We start from the raw sequence: 22,439 nt of genomic DNA, 5'->3' as shown, positions 1-22,439 counted from the left end.
TCATGTGTACATTTAATTTGGAATATTTGAAAATTTTAATCTACACACACATAAGCTGTGAGCAAAATTTTTTTATCTGAATAAACAATTTGAAGTTTACTTATAATAGTCACCCATGTTTAATGGCTATTCAGAATTGTTTCTATTCTAAACAATAACATAGTATTTAGTATCTTCATACATAGTTTGTTTTTTTTTTGTCTGATACATCATGAACGTTTTTGCCTCTGATCATTAATTTATACAGTTTACATTTTCCAATGCATGCAGGTATAAAAAAACATTTAATACATTTTTATTGGTGTTCCTCGAAAAATATTCACATTTAATCATTTCTAGATTTTTGCTGTAAATTAAACTTCAATATTTTTACAAATGTTCTACATAGCTTGCTGACTTAGATTTCCAAGTTTAAAATAAAATTTTACAATTTTTAGCTATTAAAATGATTTGTTTCTTTTAAATAGAAACAAAATCTCGGTAGTCAGATGGAATTGTCACTCTTGAATTTTAACACATTCTAAAACAGTCTCACTTTTTCATAAAATTTGATTTTCTTTTTTATTTTTATTTATTTTTTTTTTAAACCTACTTCATCAATTTATGTGGGTTTTGGAATATGACATTTTCGATCCCTTATGAGTACATAGATTTCTTAGTACTTTTAACAAAAAATAAAGTTAAATTCTAAATAAGCACCCAAAAACGTCCTTTTTTTTATTTTTACTTTTTAATTGTAAAAGAAAATTCAGTTATTAAATATTTTTGCTTTCCAGATATCTTTTAAATTACTATTTTTATTTTTTGTTTTTATTTTTTTCATATTCTAAAGAAGTTGGACTCTTAGGTAACCATTTTTTTTTTTTTTTTTAACCATTTTGTTGGATTAGCGTTCCTATTTTCTTAATTTCTTTACATTTTACTCTTCCCTTTCTGTGCAAATGCTTGTTAGCAATTCCTACAAATGTTGTAAAAAATGTACTTGTGTTACCCAGTTTTCACCTCTTGTGAAGTTATTGACAATAGTTTTGTGGATTGCGCCTCGTTGCTGACATGATACAAAATTGCACTCTGGAGTTCCTTAACTTTTTATTCGTTGTATTTATATTTAAAAAAATGCTTGATTTTATATTTGGATCTAAAAATAGCATTCAAGCTAACAAATCAAACTTTGATTCTGACTAGCCAACTTTCACTTGCTGTTGTACAGTGTTATTTGCATCAAATATACTTGCAACAATTTATCTTGATCACCATCATATCGTATGATTCGAAGATTCTATCATGGGCACTGGTTTCCCAGATATTTTTGTTGTCAGAATTCTTTCTAGAAAGCACCTCGGGTATTTGGGAGGGAGGGGGGCGTTGCCAACAAGTAAAAGTTAATTTTTCTTGTGGAACGAATTGGATTCGAACTTGGAAAACTCAAGTTGTCCGTCCGTGTCGTTAACCACTTGAATACTGCCATGTTGTTTTGATAATTTAATCGGATTCGACAGCTTTCTGTAGAATTTTCGACTGTATGAAAAAAAAAAAAAAAAAATTAAAAAATTGGCTAAGGGAAATAACTCTTTTGGAGTTATCGTTCTTTTCTTTCCTCTTCTCTCATTTATTTCTCTATCTTTTATATTGAACATGACATAAACTCCTGCTCGTAGAACAAAAACATATTTACGCAATAAATTTGACTGCAGTGGATCCTAGGCCAGTTTTGTTTAAAATAGTTATTCAATATCCAGAATTGATACTTTGCATAATTCAAACTATTTGTATTTTGGTTATTACGTTTATGCCAACCGGTTTGGCTACATGCATGAGTATAGTGTAAGTCCCACCAGGATAAGAATTCAAATAAGAAATGAACTTTTGTTTTAAAAAGTCCTCTGCTTCTAAAATGGTTTTCTTGAATTTGCCAAACATTTTCATGACTTTTTCATCCTGCTGAGTTAGCAATAAACGATCATAACATGCATTTCTATAGTCAGACATGTTTGCATAACAATTTATTGAATGTGTGGCTCATTTAGAGATGGTAAAATTCATATTTATCAACATCTATGAACAAATATATTTTCTCATGGTAGACTTATTACAATGCCCGCAAAAGGGACTTGTGTTTTAACTAATTTTTGTTTTTGTATGTTTTTATATTATTGCCCCTTTTTGCTTTGCTCTGCATGCATTTGAGATTATGGTTTCTTTCCTTGCATTTTATTTTCTTTCCTTTGTCCTTTTTTTCCTTTATTTTTTTATTTTCTGTTTTTCTTTTTCCTTTTTTCTCTTATTTTCTTTTTCCTGTTTTTCCTCCTTATTTTCTTTTTCCTTTTTTTTTCCTCATTTCCTTTTTTTTTCATTTCCTTTTTTTTTCATTTCCTTTTTTTTTCCTCATTTCCTTTTTTTCCTCATTTCCTTTTTTTTTCCTCATTTCCTTTTTTTTCCTCATTTCCTTTTTTTTCCTCATTTCCTTTTTTTTCCTCATTTCCTTTTTTTTCCTCATTTCCTTTTTTTTCCTCATTTCCTTTTTTTTCCTCATTTCCTTTTTTTTCCTCATTTCCTTTTTTTTTCCTCATTTCCTTTTTTTTTCCTCATTTCCTTTTTTTTCCTCATTTCCTTTTTTTTTCCTCATTTCCTTTTTTTTTCCTCATTTCCTTTTTTTTTCCTCATTTCCTTTTTTTTTCCTCATTTCCTTTTTTTTTCCTCATTTCCTTTTTTTTTCCTCATTTCCTTTTTTTTCCTCATTTCCTTTTTCCTTTTTTTTTTCCTCATTTTTTTCCTTTTTTTTTTTTCCTCCTTATTTTCTTTCCCTTTCTCTTTTTCTCAGTTTTCCATTTATTTTTTCTCTCCCTCTGGTATTTGGTGCTTTCTTTTATCGACTGGTGCAATATTTAACTTGCTTATTCGATACTTAAGAGAACATGAAAGCTGCAAAATGTTGGGTTTTTAAATTTTTGTTTTATTTGTTGGATTTTTTATTAAATACTCCAATTTTTTAAATTTATTTGTAACATGCTTTAAAAATAAAACAATTGAAACGTGTTATCAATAAAATTAGAAGTTTCTTACCAGAAAGTGACTAATTCTTTCATTTAAATACTAACTACTTTGATAAATTTTACTAGAAAATGTTTTTTTGTTTTTTGTATATTAAAAAAAAAATCTGCTCAGCTATTTAAGTAAAAAAAAAAAAAAAAAAAAAAAATGACTTTTGACTCATTTGTAGGCGTGTACATATGTACTTATGAATAGGATTTCAGTACTTTAATGACAATATCCAGAGTCGGTCCGGGAAATGGTTGAAGCACTTTGATTTAAAACCAGAAAAATAAATTTTTAAAAAATTTATTTTAAAATGCAAAAACAGTTTAGGTATTAAAAATGTTTTTTCATAAGGAATCCCGTTTTGTTAGATAAACACGGCATCAGGTCAAATTCAGTGACAATTTTGTTTTGGCTTCTTTTATATCACATTAACACTTTGCAAGCATGCTTTTCTCAATTTTAGATGCATAATGCTAACTTGATTTTTAATGAAAATGATTTATCATTTAGTAATAAGAAAAACGACACCTTCCTGCTAAAGTTGCAAAAACCTAATGCCGTTATCTCCCCTAATTGGGATATTCATGTGACTAGGCATTGCTTATGAATCTTATACTTCCATGGAATTTCTTCTTTTGGAGGAAGCCGGTTAAACCTGCATAGGGTTAATGCTGTTTGCATTTTTCCCCCATTCCAATAACAAAAAACCAAACTTCAGATTTTTGTGTCTTTTCATGTGTGCAATCTTACTGTGTTACTCTGTTTCATCTGTTTCTGGGACTGACTTGACATTTTTCAACATGCTTAAAAAAATCTAAACAAGTTGCTTCTACGATTAGTTTGTAGAATTTTTTATGCTTGTATATTTGTTAGCGTCAATTTCAACAGCATGTACGATTATCATTTTATTTCAATTTTCTTTCCCGTTTCCAGGATCCCACCCAGATGTACGACGTGGGGGTGGTGGCGGTGGAGGAGGCGGTGGCCCTGGCATGGGTCCGCCTCCTGGCAGCCATGGTGGTGGATATGGACCTGGTCCTATGTACGAGAGTGATGGCTATGACAATTATTGTGGTGGTGGCGGCGGAGGTGGAGGAGGTGGTGGACGAGGCTACGGAATGCAACAGGACCGTTATGGACCAGGACCTGTCAGCACTGGAATTCTAGTAAGCATTTAAATTTACTTCCTGGATGAATGTTACACCAGAAGGAAAAAATACTTAAAAACTAATTATTCTAATCCTGAGTGTTATTGGCACGTTTCAGTTGAAACCTTCGATCTTTGTCAGGTTTTTTTTCTTCAAAGTAAAAGGGGTTAGTTCTGTATTGCAGACATTGGGTTTGAGAGTGTGTTCATAAATTATAAAAGCCTCAGTTTTCAGGTGTCACTAGGGTACTTTTATAAGACTTTCTTATGGTTCAAGTTTAATTGAATCTTGTTAATTGTCACTATTAGTGAAAAAAATTTATGAAACCATGGATAGACATCTTACGTGGTGTTTTACACATTGAAAGAGAGGTGAGTCTAGGAAAAAGGTTGGGGGGGGGGATTATCTCCCTTGGGTTGGGCATCTTATTTTTTATTTTCCCCATATAAATTTGTAATTAATAGATTAGAAGTGTGGTTTAAATTCGATACTTGAATGGCTTAGGATGTTGTTGCTATCCACCATGTGTGCTGCTGCTTTGAGTTTTCTAATTCTCCATCTTCTATATTGAGTATTTTAATGTCCTTCCACATGCCTTCATTTTTTTCTGCATACTACAGCTTTTTGTTCTTCTAAACTTACTTTGAGAGAGCCGCTTGCTCCCCCTTTTATCGAGTTTTCCACATTTACATGAAATCTCATAAACGCAGTTTTTTTTTTTGTCTAGAGTTTTACTCACACAAGGTATTTTCAAAGCGGTGAGTTGCTCCTGAATTCTACCCTAATATACCAATTGCAGATTTAAAAAATTGGCTAGGCTTTTCAAGTATGGTGTGCCGACTGTGGTGAGTTTTTGGGTGGTGTCCTTTGGTATTTGATGTAGATTTTCTGAAGCTGATGTCATACTCTCTGGATAGTTATTTCAGTGGGAGGTTGTTCTTACATTGGCCATCTGTTCTTGATATGCAATGTTACATATTGTCCTCGTTCAATGTTGTATTCGACTTCACCTTTCTTTACAATGCATGATAGTGTGAGTTAAAGCTAACGTATTGCCCTGTGAAGGTTGGCTTTCAGTATACAGATGATACAAAACTTATCAGTACAGCTTATCAATACATCCAGGAAACAGTTTGTTGTCATGTTCCTTGTTCATGGTGAACTTAGTTGAAACGAACGTGTAGTAATGACGAAGGTCAGAGGTTTCATTGACCGAAATGTGTCAACAACACCCAGGATGAGAATAATTTTCCGAACAATCAAAACAATACGAGCATTCCTTTCTAAAAACTTCAGAATTGCAAAAGCGAATTAGTCATACGAGAAAAATAAGATAAAATATTAAAAATAGTACTAAGTACCAACACAACTTCCACATTAAGTTTAAATAATATAAGATTTAAAACAAGTACATTCCAGTTTCTGCAGAATTGCACATTTTTACCATAGCCATGATATGCATGTTTGAAAGTGGAATACATGTCTGACGAAGGGAAAATTTCCTGAAATATTACAATACATATCCCTTGTCTAACCATGTTGGCACAGCTAAGAACACAATGCAGGTATAAAATATTCAAAATATATGTACATGCTATCAGGCTACCCAATGTTGCTTGGTTGGAAGATATGCTTGAATGTATATTGATTTATGCAGATTATGTATTTATTATAGAGGTAATTCTGTATTATATTGAACCTGATATAGTTGTGAGATCAAACCTAAAAATGTATATATGAATGCAGTCAGCTAGAATCAAAACTAAAACCTACAACTTTCCACCCTCAAGTGTTGGGGCGATTAATTAGGAATCTGAAAGATCAGAACTTTGTAATATCGGAATCTGAAAGATCAGAACTTTGTAATATCGGAATCTGAAAGATCAGAACTTTGTAATATCGGAATCTGAAAGATCAGAACTTTGTAATATCGGAATCTGAAAGATCAGAACTTTGTAATATCGGAATCTGAAAGATCAGAACTTTGTAATATCGGAATCTGAAAAAAATTGTCGAAAACAGTTCCTTTATTTGATTTTGTTTAAAATCTTCCACTGCTGGTAGTAATAAAATGTTTATTGATTTGAACTTTGAGTAAAACTAAAATTTAAAGATCACACCCTCATAAGTGTATTTTTATAGTTAAATATTTAGAAATTTGTAAAGCATCAGAATCGGTAATTGTATCAGAATTAGAAAAAAAATATTGGAATCATCCCATTACTAATATATAGCTTAGTGCATCAGAAGAAAAGAGTGAGCTGAATTCTATAAGATGAGGCTTATCTGGACAATATAAAGCTCAACAAGTATCATAGGAGGAACAATAGGGAAGTGAAGTCACAAAAATTCTATATTGGTGGATATAGATTGGTTCATTTATTTAATAAGGGAATACAATTGGGTTCATAGAATAAATGAACCAATCTATATTCACCAATATATAGTTTTTGTGACTTCATTTCTCATTCTTATTGTTCTCATATATATATATATATATATATATATGCATCACCATGGCCTACTATACATATGGCCCTGTATGTTACATGAGAGGCTTTTATTTAAATATTTTTATATTATTTCATTCTTAAAATACATGTTTTTATCCATATAAAATGTTTTTCACCGCTTTTATTTATGTTAATTTACAGAACAAAAGTACAATAGAGTAACCTCCCTTGATTTTTTTTTTTTTTCAAAGACGTAAGCGATCTTTATGCTTACAACCATTTTTGCGATCTCTACTTGTTGAATTTTTTCTACCCATTTAAATATTGTAAAAAATATATATCTTAAAATATTTAAGTTTTGTTATAATTTGCTTAACAAAATGGTGAACAAATGCGTTGCATTTTGCTGCAAAACTGGTTATAAAAACCATGAAAATCTATCAACTTTTATTTTCCACATGGCAAACCCGACCTGTTTGAAAAATGGACAAAATTTGCAAATCGTGCTGATTGGATTGCAACAAAAAATTCATTTTTATGTATAAAATATTTTGAGGAAAAATTTATTTTAAAAGGGAAAAGAAATAAGTTAAATTGGTCCCTACATCCAATACCAACAATTCATTCACCGTTAGTGAATATTAAGCCATCTCTACATCAAACACAATGAGAAAAGCCCCAAAGGATCGAAATTACCAAGATGAACTACCAAATTTTCTTTCAGCAGATATTATGAGTTCCGAAGATTTGGAAGAAACAAAGTGTTGCCTCACCGGTTTCAGTTTAAAAAAAAAAAAATGAAAAATATGTATGGATTTTCCGGATAGATTTTGAGACAAATTTTCCATTACTGAAAGAGTGCATTCAGATTGACAACAATTTACATGTTCAACTTCAGTATTATGGAAATCCAATACCATTACCGGCCCTGTCGATGGGGCATTAGAATATGCCGACTGCCCCTCTGCAGAGGGTAAAAGTCCCTCAATGGGGGTCCTGGATATGACCTTAAACTATATCCAGTGGTGAGGCCCCAGCTTGTGGGTTTTGGGAAGTGTGGAGCCACTCTTTAATTACCATTGCTCCCAGGTCCACTCTGACCCGGAGTGGTAGTAGTACCTTTAGGGTCCCAACTATGGGTTAAATAGAAACCGACGTGAAAACAACAAATATATTCTATTAAAAAAAATTGTTCTTCAAAATCTTTGGATTCGGCATTAAATAACCCGAAAAGGGTTGATATGCCGTAAAACAAAAACAACCAAACCAATACCATTACCACATTGGTTTGTGATGGGTCACAATGCAAAACTTACAAGGTATAGCATGTTGGAAAATTTCCCCTCTTATATTCAAAACATTGTAGCAGAACCTCCAAATTCCATTCTAAAAGAACTATACAAATTTCAACATTTTAAACCTGAGAGTCGCCCTTCATTTTCTGTTGAACTCATCAGATTCTCTTTATTATTGCGCTATACTTCTCCTCAAGCATATAAACTACTGGTTGAGCAATTACCATTTCCTTTATTTCTTCATTAGAAAAAATACAAAAAGGTGATGTAGAATCTATAACTGCTGCAAAATCTCTTGGGAAAAGGTAAACATTCTCAGGATTGTATCTTGATGTTGGATGAAATGTACCTTCAAAAGGGAACTCAGTTTCATGGTGGGAAGTATGTTGGTGCTGATGAAACTGGCAACTTATATAAAGGTATCATGATATTTATGATTTCAGGGTTGGAGGAGACAGTGCCAACTGTAGTTAAAGTCTGTCCTGAAGTGACTGTTACTGGTGACTGGTTCTCTCAGGAGATAATTGCATGCATTGTACAGCTTTTAAATGCAGGATTTAATATAAGGGCTGTAGTTGTAGACAACCATTCTGCAAATGTAAATGCCTTTAAAATTTTATTAAACAAATTTGAAGGAGATAAAAAAAACATTTTATTACTTATCCAGATTCTCCAAACAATTTTTTTTCTTTTTTGACATTGTTCATTTGTTGAATATTCGAAACCGTTTACTAAACAAAAGCAAGTTTGTGATTCTTTCTTTCGATTTCAATATTTTGGACCTTCATTTGTGTTCCCAGTCAGGAGTTTTATCTTGATCTTATATGCATAAAATATATGACAAGGACGGGGTTTTGGATGCTATATTACGAAAAGCACCAAGAGTAGCTTTCAAGGCATTACACCGCGGTGACAATAAGCAAAGTGTCGATTTGGCTATTGCTGTATTCCACGAGACAGCAATTGCTGCTTGTAAAAGTTACTTTCCAGAACGGACCGACATTGCAAATTTTCTTAAATTGATATGGTGCTGGTGGACTATAGCCAATTCTAATCAAAAATTTACCCCTAATTTTTTGAATGATGCTGTTACTGCAAGTTATAAAATGAACTTTTACCAAACATTTTCTAACTGGGTCGAGTCTTGGTCAAAAATTTCTGACTTTTGCCTCACTGCACAGACTAGCAAAGCATTTGTCACAACTTTGAGAGCACAAGCAATGCTTATGAAAGAACTGCTGAATGATGGGTATGAATATATTCTCACTCATAGATTTCAAAGTGATCCCTTTGAAAAGCAATTCTCACAGTATCGTAAAATGAGCAGAGGGAGATTTTTTGTGGGTCTTCGTGAGATTTATAGCAGTGAAAAGTATATATCCCTTTTAAAAGAAAATATTAACATTTGGTAGGAAAACCTCAATCCATTGTCAAAGAATGAAAATTATAATCTTCTGGATATTTTGTCCAAACTGGAGTCAGAAATAAATTAACTATGTTTATCACCTGACAGGAAAGAAGTAGCATATTCAATTGCTGGTTATGTTGCAAAAACACTTTTGAAGCGCTTTAACTGTGATATTTGTTCTACTTTTATGGTTGGCAATGATACGGAGATCACTGAGAATCATTATCGTAATTTATTATCTCGAGGAGGTTTGACAATTCCATTCACTCAGATTGCTGAATTTATTTGTTCTTGCTTTGCAATTTTGGATTTTTCTTCTCAATTCATTGAAAAACATGGTCAGTCTACAACTAGGAAGTCTGCAGAAATAATTTTAAAAACTTATTCGCCAAAGTATGTATTTATATGTGAGAAACACATTGAAAAGTACATAAATTTGCAACAAAAATTGTTATAAATATATTCTATAACAACAAGCAAAAACTTTCTTCAGATGAAATTAGAAATGATTCATTAAAAATTTTTAAAAAGCAGCAACAATCAAAATAAAAGTTAAATTTACTGTTGAACCTTTACCTTTATTTACAATTTTTATTGAATTTCTTGTTCTTTGTAAAAAGATACTTTAAAATTTCTTGTGCTTTGTAAAAATATTTTAAAATTCCTCTTGTAAGAAAGATGGCAGTTAATTATTTGATAATCTTGTAACAATTTTGTGAAAAACAATTTACTTTCCAATCTTTATATTCATGTGCTTTGTAAATATTTTGATATTCTTTAAAAAAAAAGATATTCTAATAAAATCTTTAAAAAACAAATAACCTGTTGTAGTCAAAGCATTTTTTTTCATATTTATAAACAACAAAATTATTGGAAAGGTCAGGGGAGACAACTCAAAATGAATTTGTTTTTGTTTTGTTGTGTATTATAAAGAAATAAAAGGGGAAAATACATCTAATTAATGGAAACATTTTACTTTGGACAGGATAACAGTAAAATATGTAAGTAGAATTCATTTAAGCATTATTTCAAATACTAGCGGGGGTACCCGGCGTTGCCCGAGTGTTTGTTTCCGGGACGGGGGGGGGTTAAAAAAATGTTATGGTAGGTAAGTAGGAAGGATCAAACCCGGAGTCATGAATAAAAGTAGGAAAATAAAGTGTGAAAAAAAAAAACATCTGCAACGTTAACTGTTCGGCCACCAAGAAAAGTCCATTCCAGTTGTTTAGGAAAAAAAAAAATGACTACGGTAGGTCGGCGCGAACGTGAAAATATAATGTGAATTGTCCAGCACGCTAACCACTACGCCACAGAGCACTGCAGCTTAGTTTAGTGATTTTAAATAACTTCACATGAAAGAACTACGAAGCCAAACCGGTGTTCTCTTCTCAACTGTTCCTTGTGAACGATCCCCAAACGGTGTTAAGTGATGGCAGGGGAAGGAGGAATTTATTAGAGAGAAAATATTTTACCACTTCCACTGATCTTAACCGATTTTGGCCGTGACTTCTCAACAGAAAAAGTATAGAAATCTAAGATTATCGAGGAATTTGAGAAATAATAAGCCTATAACACACCTCAGATATTGTTCTGCCGTTTGTGCATATTATATTTGCATGAAATATCTTTATTTTTAATCCTATTAATGTCAAAATCAGACGGGGGGAAAAAATGAGTTCATTTTATTTATATAGAGATAAAAACCTGAAATAATTATTTAATTATCTAAGCATTAACATCTGAAATAATGTTTGAATAGAAAACAATTTCCGAGTTACTTCCCTTTGTCTTAGTTTCAATGGCCTCTTAGAAAATTGCCTCTCAATGAAACACATACGGTCATATTATTATAGTAGGCCATGTCATCGCTTATCCACTATTAATTTTCTTCAGTTTTTATCAATTCCTTACAGCTTTGCATGCTATTGCTTTCTATGAATGAAAATTTCTTCTATTAAAAAAAAAAAAAGTTGTGCATATGTTAGTAATTGCAATGCATACAATGATTTCTTTTTCTTTTTATTTTTTTACAGGATCGTTATGGTGGCCCACCGATGCCTCCTTATGAAGATCCTAATTCTCGTATGATGGGTCATAATCCAGGTGGCGGCCCTCAACAAGGAGCCGTCCTCATGGTTTATGGGCTCAACATGGAGAAAATTAACTGTGATGCACTCTTCAACTTGTTCTGCCTTTACGGTAATGTCGTACGGGTAAGTAGAATGATGTATTTGTGTAACGTTTGATTTGGGGAAGGGCTGGGCTATACTTTACCAACTTTCATTTTATAAAACTTATTGGTGATGAAAGTGTTCCGGGGTTTCAGATTTTAGAGAAATGGAAAGAGAAAATAAACAACCACATTAACGCAAAGATCAGAGACATTTACAAAGCTAGAATAATTGGTCCCCCGATTCATCAGAGAAGGACCTATGTTTTCAGTGGCGTCCATTAGTCCGGACTTCTGCCATATTAACCATTGATTAGTTTTTTCCTGAAATTTTGCCACAAATTATATTTCATTAAATAGATGTGCACAGTAAAAAACAAAAAAAAAAAAAAAAAAAAAATTTTTTTTTTTTTTTGTTTTTTTTTTTTTACAAAAATTTCCGTTGTGCCCCCAGGGTCTCAAAAGAGGTGAAAATGGCCAAAAATTACGCTTTTTGCCCCATAACTTTTGATCAATCCATTAGGTTTTTTTTAAATTTGGCCAAAATGGAGTCCAGTATGTGACCCTGGCAAAATTCTGGTTCATGTCCTCGGGGATTTTCAGTGCTAAAAATGATTTTTTTTTTTTTTTTTATATATATATATTTCTCAACAAAAACTTGATATGTCTGACTATATAGTGGTTTTTCATGGTCAACTCAAATATACATGTATTAAAGCCTGAACCTGCACCGTTATCCATTTATACTGGGATTCGGCATCCCCAGGGTCAAAAATGACACTTTTTACTCCATAGCGTTTGATCAATTAGATTTTCCTGAAACTTAGCCAAAATGTGGAGGCCATTGTTCTTGATATAAATTCAGTATGGGTGACCCTGGCAAAGTTCTGGTTCGCATCCCTCTGGGACTTTTAGGGCTTAAAAAAAAAAAAAAAAAGAACATGCCTTTTTGTAGCTCTTTTTTCATATTACCCAAGAACTTGATATGTATGTCTGTATAGTAGTTTTCCATGGTGCTGAATTCAAATATACATGTCTTAAGGTGAGAAACTATCGTTTGTCCATTTTTACTAGGATTTGGCATTCCAGGAGCTCAAAAGGGATCACAAATGCCCCGAAATTGCAAAAAATGACATTTTTTTACCCCATAACTTTTGCCCCATCTGTTAGATTTTTCTGGAACTTGGTGAAAATGTGAAAGCAACATTGACCCGTCACATGCTTTACATTTATCATTTCTTCACTATTTTTTTGTGGTGTCATCTCACGTGCAGCACAAGAGGGGACCACACACGCGCAGCTTGTTTAACTACCACAAAAGTTGAAAAAGAAATAGTGGAAGATATCCGGAGTAAACTAGTTGAATAATTTTTTAAACCAAGTCAAACATGTAGCGAGAAGTGAAGTTGGTATACCATGCGCTACCTTGCTTGACAACAAATTACCCACCCTACCTCCACATACTGTGTGTCATGCGGACTACTTTTCCTTAGTTTTGCCGTGTTGTCTTTCGTAAATGTTCAAAGACTGAATAGAATAAGTTATTCCTTAATCCATGGAGTTACAAAAATACATTTAGGAATAACCTCTGTTCTATTCTGTTCTTTAAAACATTTGATGATGTAATCTAAAAGCATCTGTTATCGATTTATTTTGTTTAATAATGCTCTATCTAGAATATCGAGCATCCTTTTGAAGAAAGGATTTATTTGATAATACTTAGATTTAAAAATTCTCGTTTCTTATATTTCTTACCAACTTCTCAACCCCCACCTTCCAAAAAACACAATTTTTCTCTGATGGTAAAGAAAAAAATATATAATATATTTGGTTAACCGCCATGAAAAAAGTTGGCAGGGCTTTTTCATGTGATGAATGTTTTGTCCGATTTTAACGTGACCATATTTTTAAATGTTTATTTTCAGATCAAATTTTTAAAAAGCAAAGAGGGTTCGGCTATGATTCAAATGGGTGAAGGACTTGCTGTAGAAAGGGCAATTCAAAATCTTAGCAACTGCTACTTTATGGGACGAAAATTGCAACTTGGGTGAGATTTTTTTTTTTTTTTTTTTTTTTTGTGATTATCTATTTTTTATATTTTATTCAAATAAGAGATTTGCCATGGGTTTATTTATTATTTTTTTTAAATTTTTATTTATTTACAGGCATTCTAAGCAAGCTTTCCTCCAGGATGTTCCGAACCCTCACACGCTACCTGACGGATGCCCTTCCTTTAAAGATTTCATGGGCAGCAGAAACAATCGTTTTACTAATCCAGAGGCTGCGAGCAAGAATCATATCCTTTTATTTTATTCATCTTTTCATATTTTTTTCATATTGTTCAACTATTGTTATATATAACAATACTGATTTTTAGCAGTGTGTGTCGATAATTTTTTTAATATTCCATTTTCACCCTAAACAAGACACAGTGCCACTTTGATGTGGAGGGCTACTACGTAGGGTGTTGAACAGCAAAAGTCTTCAAAATTAATATTTATTCACAAGAAATAATGGTGTTTCTATGTTGAACGAAATTCGAAAATCAGTATATTGAAGTCCAACTAAAACAATTACCTCAAAAATTTATAAAAAAAAAAGGGGGAGGGGTCAATTATTTTGTGTAAAAATTGTCTCTTTTTTTTTAATGATTTCAACATCTGCGCAACCATTGTTCTCTAAATTAGTTTAAATGTAAGAATTTCCAACATGATTTCGTGATCAATGCAGTGGCCAAAGGGATTAGGAGGTCGTCTCAGAACTATTCATTTTGTATGTTCACACGCAGCTTTTTATTTTTTTTCTGCATTAGAACGGAGTTGCTTTATAATTTGTACTATTTGCTGGGGATGCTCGGCTTTTTTCTATTTTTATTTGAATGTGTAATGTGAATCGTAAAGACAGGCTTAGTTCTGATGACCTCAGAGGAAGATTAAATCGGGGTAATATAGAGATGTATGTCATTACTAACCAGCAGTGTATCTACTTTCAACTGAGAGAAGCCCATCAGACGTGTAGTCATTGTGTTGATGTATGAAAGAGAAACTTGGCCAGTTAGACATGCCTTAGAGGAAAATTAAATCTGAACGTGTACAGAAGAGAATTTGATATGGCCATATTGAAAGAATAGATGTAGAAGCAAGTCCAATTCGCAGGGGAAGAAAACGTGGAAGCGATAATGGATTTCATGGATAAAGACCTGGCCAGAGGTAGGCTACTTTTAGAACTTAATTTCTTAAACCTGTCGAACACATGCCAGTATGTAAAATGAACGTAGATTCCAATCGGATGATGTTTCCTTAACACATTTTATGTATTCAAGGTCCTGCTAAGGTACTTCACTATTTCAATGCTCCGCCTAACATTAGCGAAGAAGAAATATGTCAGGTAAACTATCTCCTTTTTATATGCTGTTTTCATGTGTATTTTTATGTTGAATTTTATCAAATTTGGGTACTGGAACAGATTTTTAATTGGACAAGTTCAACTTTTTGCATAAATTATTTTTTGATGAAAAATACTCATAAATATTTGCTTCAACCTTCTTTCCCCTACCAGTGTTCCTTAAATAGAACAGAATTCTTGAAGTAGTGGAGAAATAACTATTTGATTTCAAATTCGATTTTTATCACATATTTGCATTAAATTTTATTTTATCTTTTTTTTATTTTTTTTTTTATTTTATTTTATTTTTTTTTTTTTATTGCTTTCACGTAAATGACAGTTATATTTGAAAAGTAATAAAATCAGAAAGTTAATGATTATTTGGGCCTTTTCCCCGTTGCTGTAATTCTGTGTTGGCAAATTGGGTTTTGTTTGTATAATTTTTGCAAATAATTGAAGTCTTTACCAGTTATTTATATAAAAATAATTACCAGTTATTTATATAAAAATAATTACCAGTTATTTATATAAAAATAATTACCAGTTATTTATATAAAAATAATTACCAGTTATTTATATAAAAATCTTTACCAGTTATTTATATAAAAATCTTTACCAGTTATTTATATAAAAATCTTTACCAGTTATTTATATAAAAATCTTTACCAGTTATTTATATAAAAATCTTTACCAGTTATTTATATAAAAATCTTTACCAGTTATTTATATAAAAATCTTTACCAGTTATTTATATAAAAATCTTTACCAGTTATTTATATAAAAATCTTTACCAGTTATTTATATAAAAATCTTTACCAGTTATTTATATAAAAATCTTTACCAGTTATTTATATAAAAATCTTTACCAGTTATTTATATAAAAATCTTTACCAGTTATTTATATAAAAATCTTTACCAGTTATTTATATAAAAATCTTTACCAGTTATTTATATAAAAATCTTTACCAGTTATTTATATAAAAATCTTTACCAGTTATTTATATAAAAATCTTTACCAGTTATTTATATAAAAATCTTTACCAGTTATTTATATAAAAATCTTTACCAGTTATTTATATAAAAATCTTTACCAGTTATTTATATAAAAATCTTTACCAGTTATTTATATAAAAATCTTTACCAGTTATTTATATAAAAATCTTTACCAGTTATTTATATAAAAATCTTTACCAGTTATTTATATAAAAATCTTTACCAGTTATTTATATAAAAATCTTTACCAGTTATTTATATAAAAATCTTTACCAGTTATTTATATAAAAATCTTTACCAGTTATTTATATAAAAATCTTTACCAGTTATTTATATAAAAATCTTTACCAGTTATTTATATAAAAATCTTTACCAGTTATTTATATAAAAATCTTTACCAGTTATTTATATAAAAATCTTTACCAGTTATTTATATAAAAATCTTTACCAGTTATTTATATAAAAATCTTTACCAGTTATTTATATAAAAATCTTTACCAGTTATTTATATAAAAATCTTTACCAGTTATTTATATAAAAATCTTTACCAGTTATTTATATAAAAATCTTTACCAGTTATTTATATAAAAATCTTTACCAGTTATTTATATAAAAATCTTTACCAGTTATTTATATAAAAATCTTTACCAGTTATTTATATAAAAATCTTTACCAGTTATTTATATAAAAATCTTTACCAGTTATTTATATAAAAATCTTTACCAGTTATTTATATAAAAATCTTTACCAGTTATTTATATAAAAATCTTTACCAGTTATTTATATAAAAATCTTTACCAGTTATTTATATAAAAATCTTTACCAGTTATTTATATAAAAATCTTTACCAGTTATTTATATAAAAATCTTTACCAGTTATTTATATAAAAATCTTTACCAGTTATTTATATAAAAATCTTTACCAGTTATTTATATAAAAATCTTTACCAGTTATTTATATAAAAATCTTTACCAGTTATTTATATAAAAATCTTTACCAGTTAGTTATATAAAAATCTTTACCAGTTAGTTATATAAAAATCTTTACCAGTTAGTTATATAAAAATCTTTACCAGTTAGTTATATAAAAATCTTTACCAGTTAGTTATATAAAAATCTTTACCAGTTATATAAAAATCTTTACCAGTTATATAAAAATCTTTACCAGTTATATAAAAATCTTTACCAGTTAGTTATATAAAAATCTTTACCAGTTAGTTATATAAAAATCTTTACCAGTTAGTTATATAAAAATCTTTACCAGTTAGTTATATAAAAATCTTTACCAGTTAGTTATATAAAAATCTTTACCAGTTAGTTATATAAAAATCTTTACCAGTTAGTTATATAAAAATCTTTACCAGTTAGTTATATAAAAATCTTTACCAGTTAGTTATATAAAAATCTTTACCAGTTAGTTATATAAAAATCTTTACCAGTTATATAAAAATCTTTACCAGTTATTTATATAAAAATAATACGCTAAAGCATTTCTATGTACATTGTCATTTTTCACACATTTCAATCAGCAAAGGTATGGATTGGTGATTAATCAGATGTTTATCCAGAATTCCACCTATATATCTTTTTTTTTTTTTTTTTTAAATCTGTATAATCTACATCTCCATGACAAAAAGGAAATATATTCCAAAAATCACATAAATCTGGCAAGTAGTTTTATTCTTTAAATAAATCAAATTTTATGAGTAAATAAAAAGCAACCGTTTTGTGCACCATTTTGAAATCAAACTTTTTAAAGCTAACTCAACAATTCCCAGCATTTTCGTTTTGTCTCTGGTAAATACCTTGTACAGGTTTAACAAATTTTCTTTAAATATAAGAATTTTTGATTTTGACCAAGAATCTTGACTCATCCCAAAAATCAACTTGTCAACTAAAACGATAAAATTTGACATGAGTGCATTTCTAAAATGGACATTTCTTTGGATTTGAATATTTAGCTGACAATTATTTTAAAGAATGTAGTTTTTAAAATAAACTAAAATTTTAAATAAGGGGATATCAGAAATGTTTAGCTCACAATAATGATTTTTAAAAGGAAACGAGTCATTTTATTTTCTGAATTCTGAGAAAAAGGAGTCATTAACAGCGACGCAGATTGATGGAGAAAACATTGAATTTCTAAAGATTCTTGCGAGTTATAATCGGTGTTGAATACTTTTCAGAGACGAGCACGTATATTAATTTAAACTTTTTTTTTTTTTTTTTTTTTTTTTTTATAGATATTCACAGATGCAGGCGCACAAAGCCCGGTTAGAATTAAGCAATTTCCTTCACGCAGTAAGTAATTTTCAATTTGAACCACTTTTTGTTTATATCGGAAACTTATTGATTTCAAATTTCACTTTTAATTGTCTTAGCATCTTGACGTAAAATTTGTTTTCATTTTTTTTTTTTAAAATGAAGCAACCCAAAGTACCCCTATTTAAACGTGATGCCCTCCCCTACATCAAAGTATAGGGAGAGGGTATCCCACTTTTTTCTGATTGCTCCATTTAATTTTCATATAAATATGTGAATTGAGCAACAAAACCTCAACTGCTTTTAAGTTACCATTTAATTAGGATAAAACTATTTTTTAGGATATTATACAGAATTTTATATTTAAAAATTGTTGAAGTATTAAAATCTGATGATTTTAAAAAAAAAAAAAAAATGAATAAAAATTTTTTAAATTTGATACCGACTCCTTATTCTAGGGTTTAATTTTTCAATATTTGACCTGTATGTCGTTTCTTGAGATTAACAGATTCAACTACTTGCTTACTAAAGCCATTTGACTCTGCAGTTCTTGTGAAAACCCTGTATAAGTGTCTGTTAATCTTAGCAATGAATCACCTTTTCTCTTTTTTTACTTTCTTTTCCCTCGCCAATCTAGCTGAAAGGAGTTCTACCGGATTGGTTGAATTTCACACTAAAGCTGATGCTATTGAAGGACTTATAGCATGCAACCACCAGAGCATCCCTAATCCTAGTGAGTATTATGTTGTCATTTCATGATTGCGTAAATCTAATTTAAATGGAAATCTCTCTCTACTTCAGTTGTCAATTGCAGTTTATTTGCATTTTCTATCATAACCTTTCTCAAGTCCAAACTTGTTTCACACTTTTTTGGTTAAAACACTGGATTCAAATTAATTTAAAAGGGGGCGGCATATCTAGTATTCAATCTAATAAAAAAAATACTACAGGAAAATCTTTGATTTGTCATGGTAAGAAAGTGGTTAAAAAAATGGGTTTCCCGCTAACCTGTCGAGCTCCAACCTGTCTCGTCATCGGTGTTGCATAACTGTCATGGAAGACTTCTTGGCCTTTGGGCCAAGATGAAAGTGTAGTATCTCTTAAGATGCTACAGTTCAATTTCTTTTTCTGTCAGTGGAAGAGAAATCCTTCATGACTGAAGCAATTTTTGTTTTTGTTCCTTTCTCCACGTTAAAAAACGACCCTGGTGTCTCTGTCCTGTGGGGAGGCATTGTAAATAGGAACTCATGAAAGCACTTCTACCTCCCTCAACTAGCAGCAAAATTACATCCCAAAAAATACACCCAGGCTTTGTTATTCTATTTGTATAATCTATGATAATAGACATCTCCTGTCTTTGCGATAATCATTTTTCGTTCTTGTTAGCTACTTACATCAAGTGGCTTCATGCCTTGTCTGGAGCCATTTTTCATTTTAAGTTATTGATTGACATTATTAATTTTCCAGATGTAATTTTTTTTTTTTTTTTTTTTCTCTCTCTCTCATTTCAGATGGGAAAAATCCATTTGTGTTCAAATTGTGCTTCTCGCAGACTCCCATCATGGGTTAGCCTGGCGCAGTGGCCGCCGTCTCCTCAGCTGAAGAATTGCATTCTTACTCACATCTGTGTGTCTATTTGTCCTTTTACTGATGATAAAATGTCTAGAATCAGTTGAAATGGAAGAAAGAGAACTCCTCGCTCAGGCATTTTACTTCTTCATGTCATGTCCTCCTCTTCCTTCTCCTCCTCCTCCTCGCCACCAAAGCCATGTAGCTGCCAGGATTCATGTGTTAGTTCTCATCAAAACACTCACATCATAATTAAACAACAAAAAAAGCATTTTCGTTTTTGTTTCATTTTTTTTTTTTTCTTTTATTAACATTAGATTTAAAAAAAAAAAAAAAAAAAAAAAACCTTTTCTTCACTCTACACTTGATCTGCTTTTTTCTTTTCTTTTTTTTTTTTCACTTTTTTGTTTTTACTTTTTTTTTTTTCTATTTCACTTTCATCCTTTAAAATATCAGCCCTTTTTTTTTTTTTTTTCTTTCTTTTACAAACATGATTTATTGATTAAATAAATTGTGCCCGATATGACTGGCTTGTCGGGACACTATTCTGCTATTTACTTCACTATGTTGTATTTAATGTCCTCTGACGTGGGGCGCTCTCTTCCTTGGTGCCTGCTGGCAGACTAATGACTGACTGAATCGAGCAGTGAACGGAGGATCATGGAAAGATTTTTTTTTTTTTTTTAAATCTCTCGACCACCCACTGCAGTCATTTCTGTCGAGTTTTTGCATATTTTGGGGGGGCAACACTGCAGCCATTACATAGATTTGTAGTATGACTGCCATTTTTCTTCACCATTTTTTTTTAATTTTTTTTTTGTTTTGTTTTAAAGTTTCTTTCTCTTTCTCCACCTGACATTTATTGTACTGTCGGCAAACTTTTTGCTGGATTCTAAAAAGAAATGGAATTATATGCCTTATATTTGTTGCATCATTATTTTTTTAATTTATGATCACGCGAAGCCCATGATTGGTTTTGATTGACAGGACATTTGGGGATCTGGGGGGTGTGGGGTAAAAAAAAAAATTTATTTTAATTTTTATTTTATTCCTTCATTTTTCATCTGCTCAGCTTTTTTCCTTTTTTTTTTTTTTATTTCAACTTTTGATATCCTGTCACATTTTTACTGTTAGGGGGGGGAAAGCAGTTATTGTGGCTATTATCAGTCTGGGACAATCAACTGGTTTTTCCAAACCATTTCATCTTTTTTTAGGTTATTGTAAACCATTACTTGATTCCATTCCAGAATAAATAATTAAAAAAATAAAAAAATAATTTAAATTTTTTTTATTATTAAAAAAAAGAAAAAAAGTAGGTCCCTCTTCTCCCCTTCCCCTGACAAAAAAATAGGGTTCTTGTCCAGAATTCAACTAATTAAAAAACGAAAATACGTTAAATTCTGTATGTGCTTATCATGGAACAAAATTATCATATTCCAAAAATCATGTAAATTGATCAAGTTTTTATTCAAATCAAATTTTATGAGTAAGCAAAAAAAGGACTTATCTACTTTAAAAACATAACACCACAATTCAACCTTGCAATATCAGCCTTGTAATGCTAATAATTTCACATTGATCACTTAAAATCTTTTCTTTTTTTTTTCTTTTTTTTTTTCTTTTTTTTTTTTTTTTTTTTTCTTAAACTTGATCAATTTGTGATTTTTGGAATATGACCTTTTCATTCTGTGACAGGTACATACATCATACAAATTCTTGTATTTTTGTTTTTTGATTTAGGTTGAACTGTGAATTTGCACCGAAAGTATTGTAAAAAGTTGCCAGTTTTTAAGGATTTTTTTTATTTTTTAGTAAAGTGCCTTTACTTTTTGACAGACTTGTTAATCTTGCAGCGTAGTTAACAACCAAGACAAAAAAAATACCACAAACCACTGAAAATACATTTAAAAAAAAAATTCTACTCACATGTATGCTTTTTAAGGATTGTTGTAACTGTTCGTATGAAATAGCGATTTGCATTTTTATTCTGACTTCAAGATCTTGATTATTTCAGCTTATTTTGAAAGTAAAATAATTTTAAACTTTGAAACAGTTTCAGAAGATTAAAAGTATTCAGATTGGTAGAAAACTGAGTAACAATGAGTTTGATAAGTTATTAATGTGTGTGTGTATGTATGTGTATATATAATTCCAGCTTACAGTAACCAATGAACTTTTGGAAGTTGATAAGTGCTGAAGTAGGGTAAGATATACTTTTTATTTTACATTAATGTCACACATTCATGAGCATGAGGTCCCTAGTTACTAGTAACTGGCTGATGAAACATGCTCATGAATGTGTATCGAGATATTAATGCTTATGTGAAACAGTGACATTTCTCGGCTATTGACTTTACTGAAAGCTTGCTGATTTGTCACTGTAAGGTTAGTAAATATAAAAGAATTTTGCAAAAAAACTTGCGTGAGGCAATAAACTCTTTCGCAGTGATTCGTTCCCCCACTTTCTTATTTAATTCCAAACTTGTGCCTTTTTTTTTTTGTTCTTTTTTTTTTTGTTCTTTTTGTTTTTTTACTATTGAGGGAGAGAGAACAGACAGTGTTCTAACTTTGGCCAAACCACATCTCTAATTAGTTCACTCTTTATTAATAGGCTTTGACTTTGTTTATTTTTCTTCATATTGAAGCGGTTGGTTCCCAAAGTTGCTGCTAAAAAAAAAAAAAAAGTAAACTACAAATTGTTACAGTGGATTAGTTTGC

The 22,439-nt window shown here is 30.5% G+C and overlaps 1 protein-coding gene across 8 annotated transcripts in view; it reads left to right on the top strand.

Moving 5' to 3' along the window:
• The window catches only part of LOC145255594 (heterogeneous nuclear ribonucleoprotein L-like), an 81,077-nt gene extending 60,443 nt beyond the window's left edge, over positions 1 to 20,634 (top strand). For 5 of the 8 annotated variants that reach the window (XM_080114078.1, XM_080114077.1, XM_080114079.1 and 2 more), the window contains 9 exons: positions 833 to 847; positions 3,973 to 4,205; positions 11,377 to 11,556; positions 13,439 to 13,560; positions 13,679 to 13,809; positions 14,827 to 14,900; positions 18,134 to 18,191; positions 18,790 to 18,885; positions 19,664 to 20,634. In XM_080114078.1, the coding sequence (XP_079970204.1) occupies positions 833 to 847; positions 3,973 to 4,205; positions 11,377 to 11,556; positions 13,439 to 13,560; positions 13,679 to 13,809; positions 14,827 to 14,900; positions 18,134 to 18,191; positions 18,790 to 18,885; positions 19,664 to 19,722 (968 nt within the window). In that variant the 3' untranslated portion in view covers positions 19,723 to 20,634. The remainder of the gene's footprint in view (positions 1 to 832; positions 848 to 3,972; positions 4,206 to 11,376; positions 11,557 to 13,438; positions 13,561 to 13,678; positions 13,810 to 14,826; positions 14,901 to 18,133; positions 18,192 to 18,789; positions 18,886 to 19,663) is intronic. The other 3 variants (XM_080114080.1, XM_080114076.1, XM_080114074.1) reach the window with 1 other exon arrangement.
• Positions 20,635 to 22,439: the final 1,805 nt, after the last annotated feature.

This window comes from Euprymna scolopes, chromosome 31 (assembly GCF_053919585.1).
Source record: "Euprymna scolopes isolate OS-2025 chromosome 31, ASM5391958v1, whole genome shotgun sequence".
Lineage (NCBI taxonomy): Eukaryota > Metazoa > Mollusca > Cephalopoda > Sepiida > Sepiolidae > Euprymna > Euprymna scolopes.
Note: the sequence above shows the minus strand (reverse complement) of the source record. Positions and strands in the feature narration are given on the sequence as shown.